The 2116-nt window shown below is 36.3% G+C and overlaps 1 protein-coding gene across 4 annotated transcripts in view; it reads right to left on the minus strand.

The window, feature by feature from the left end:
- The window catches only part of fancb (FA complementation group B), a 38461-nt gene that overhangs the window by 20959 nt on the left and 15386 nt on the right, over positions 1-2116 (minus strand). For all 4 annotated transcript variants that reach the window (XM_016540765.1, XM_016540767.1, XM_016540764.1 and 1 more), the window contains 2 exons: positions 1541-1690; positions 1111-1203 (listed from right to left, as the gene is read on the minus strand). In XM_016540765.1, the coding sequence (XP_016396251.1) occupies positions 1111-1203; positions 1541-1690 (243 nt within the window). The remainder of the gene's footprint in view (positions 1-1110; positions 1204-1540; positions 1691-2116) is intronic.

A 2116-nucleotide genomic window follows, 5' to 3' on the forward strand; every position in this document is an offset into this window, starting at 1 on the left:
CGATTCGATTCACGATTTTTTTTAACAAAATGAGATTTAAGACAAATTTTAAATTAAATGTGTCCTTTTATTATTGCTTGGACAAAATGCTGCACGTTTCTTTGTGAAATTGAAATATAAGACTATAATAATATAATATACTAATATAGCACTTTTGTTGGTTTTGATTGCTTCTATTGTCCTCATTTGTAAGTTGCTTTGGATAAAAGCGTTTGCTAAATGACTAAATGTAAATATAATGTAAATGTAAATAACAAAACAAACAAGCCCCAAATCAAATAAATAAGTACGTTAACACAAATAAAATAAATCTCTTCATATAAACAAAATAAGGCTTTGTCTGTGCTCTTTTCATTTAAAATTAGCGGCAACCACTGCATTTTAATCATGATCCAAACAAAGATGCTGCATACATGCAACATGAGCAGTTTTTAATCTAAATTAGATTGTATAATTTCGAAAAACAGAATGGTTTGACTTCAGTTTTGTGAAACTATAAATAAAAATATCTGCATGAAACAGCAGAGCTGAATGAGACGCAGATGCACTCTCTGCCAGCAGGTGGCGCTTAAAACGTTTCCTTGCTTTCCGCTGTAAACAAAGGAGCGCTGCACATATGAACTTTAATATGCATTATACAGAGGCAAGAGGAAAAGAAAAAATACCATCTAAACTTTTCTAAAGACAGTAAGTTCCCCTCAGACATACATTCATATAAACTCCTACCCCGAATTGAATCGCGATTTGTTTAGCATCTCAACCGATTTGAATCGTCACGTTTGAATCGATTTTCAACCGGCTCGCGGTTAATCGTTACATCCCTAGGCGGTACCATTTCAAAATTTACTAATTTGTCATTTTAAAGTACTAACATGCAGTGTTGGGGGTAACGCATTACAAGTAATGCGAGTTACTTAATCAGATTACCTTTTTTGCAGGTAACTAGTAAAGTAACGCATTTTTAATTTACAATTAGTTGCTTTTTCAAATAAGTAACGCCAGTTACTTTTTTTTCCCATTTATTGATTGAAAGCTCTCCTGACCCCATGTTGAGAGAAGGAAACTGATTATGAGTCTGTAGACAGACGAGCAGGTGCTTCTGTTAATTACCTGCAGTCTGGACTCTAAGGCTTGAACCGTAAGAAGGTGATTCTCCTGCGCTGCGTCTGATGAGTTCAGCTCCTCACCGTCTGATCTGCAACACTACAGAGTATTGATAGTTTTAACACACAGCAAACTCAATCAGACGCATTAGAAACAGAGATCAGTGCTTCTCAACCGGTGTGTTGCACATCTGTCTGTTCATACTGCAGACAGCAGGGAGAAAATGTGTTAAATGCAAACAAACAAATGCAACTAATCATGCATAATTAATAAATCAAAATAAATAGACTTATTATTTTTACGTGCATCTATTTTATGTATTATGTGCATCCAATCAAACTCTAAAGACTAGATAAAATTTAATGTGCAATATATAATGCTTGGTCCTGAAGCAAAAGCAGTTGAGAAGCACTGATAGATGAAGCTGTTGACGCACAGAGTAAGTGACGGCACACATATCAGTGAGTAGAAAGCTGCTAAGTGGCTCTGCTGATGAACTCTCAAACACTAAGAGCATCTGATCCGTCCCGCATCCCATAAAGTCATCGACGAGCAGCAGACGCACTCCTGTCCAACACCCCGCCACCTGAAACACAGAAGAACGCCATTAGCTATATATGTGCTGTAGCTATATACAGCTGAGTCAAAAGTTTACACCGCCCTTTCAGAATCTGCAAAATGTTAATTATTTTACCAAAATAAACGGGATCATACAAAATGCATGTTATCGTTTATTTAGTACTGATGTTTACATATAGTCCACAAGAGAAAAAATGACCCCGTTCAAAAGTTTACATCCCCTTGAATCTTAATACTGTGTTGTTACCTGAATGATCCACAGCTGTGTTTTTGTTTGTTTGTTTAGTGATAGTTGTTCATGAGTCCCTTGTTTGTCCTGAACAGTTAAGCTGCCTGCTGTTCTTCAGAAAAATCCCCCAGCTCCCACAAATTCTTTGATTTTCCAGCATTTTTGTGTATTTGAACCCTTTCCAGCAATGACTGTATGATTCTG

This window comes from Sinocyclocheilus rhinocerous, unplaced genomic scaffold (assembly GCF_001515625.1).
Source record: "Sinocyclocheilus rhinocerous isolate Xijiao unplaced genomic scaffold, SAMN03320098_v1.1 scaffold2052, whole genome shotgun sequence".
Lineage (NCBI taxonomy): Eukaryota > Metazoa > Chordata > Actinopteri > Cypriniformes > Cyprinidae > Sinocyclocheilus > Sinocyclocheilus rhinocerous.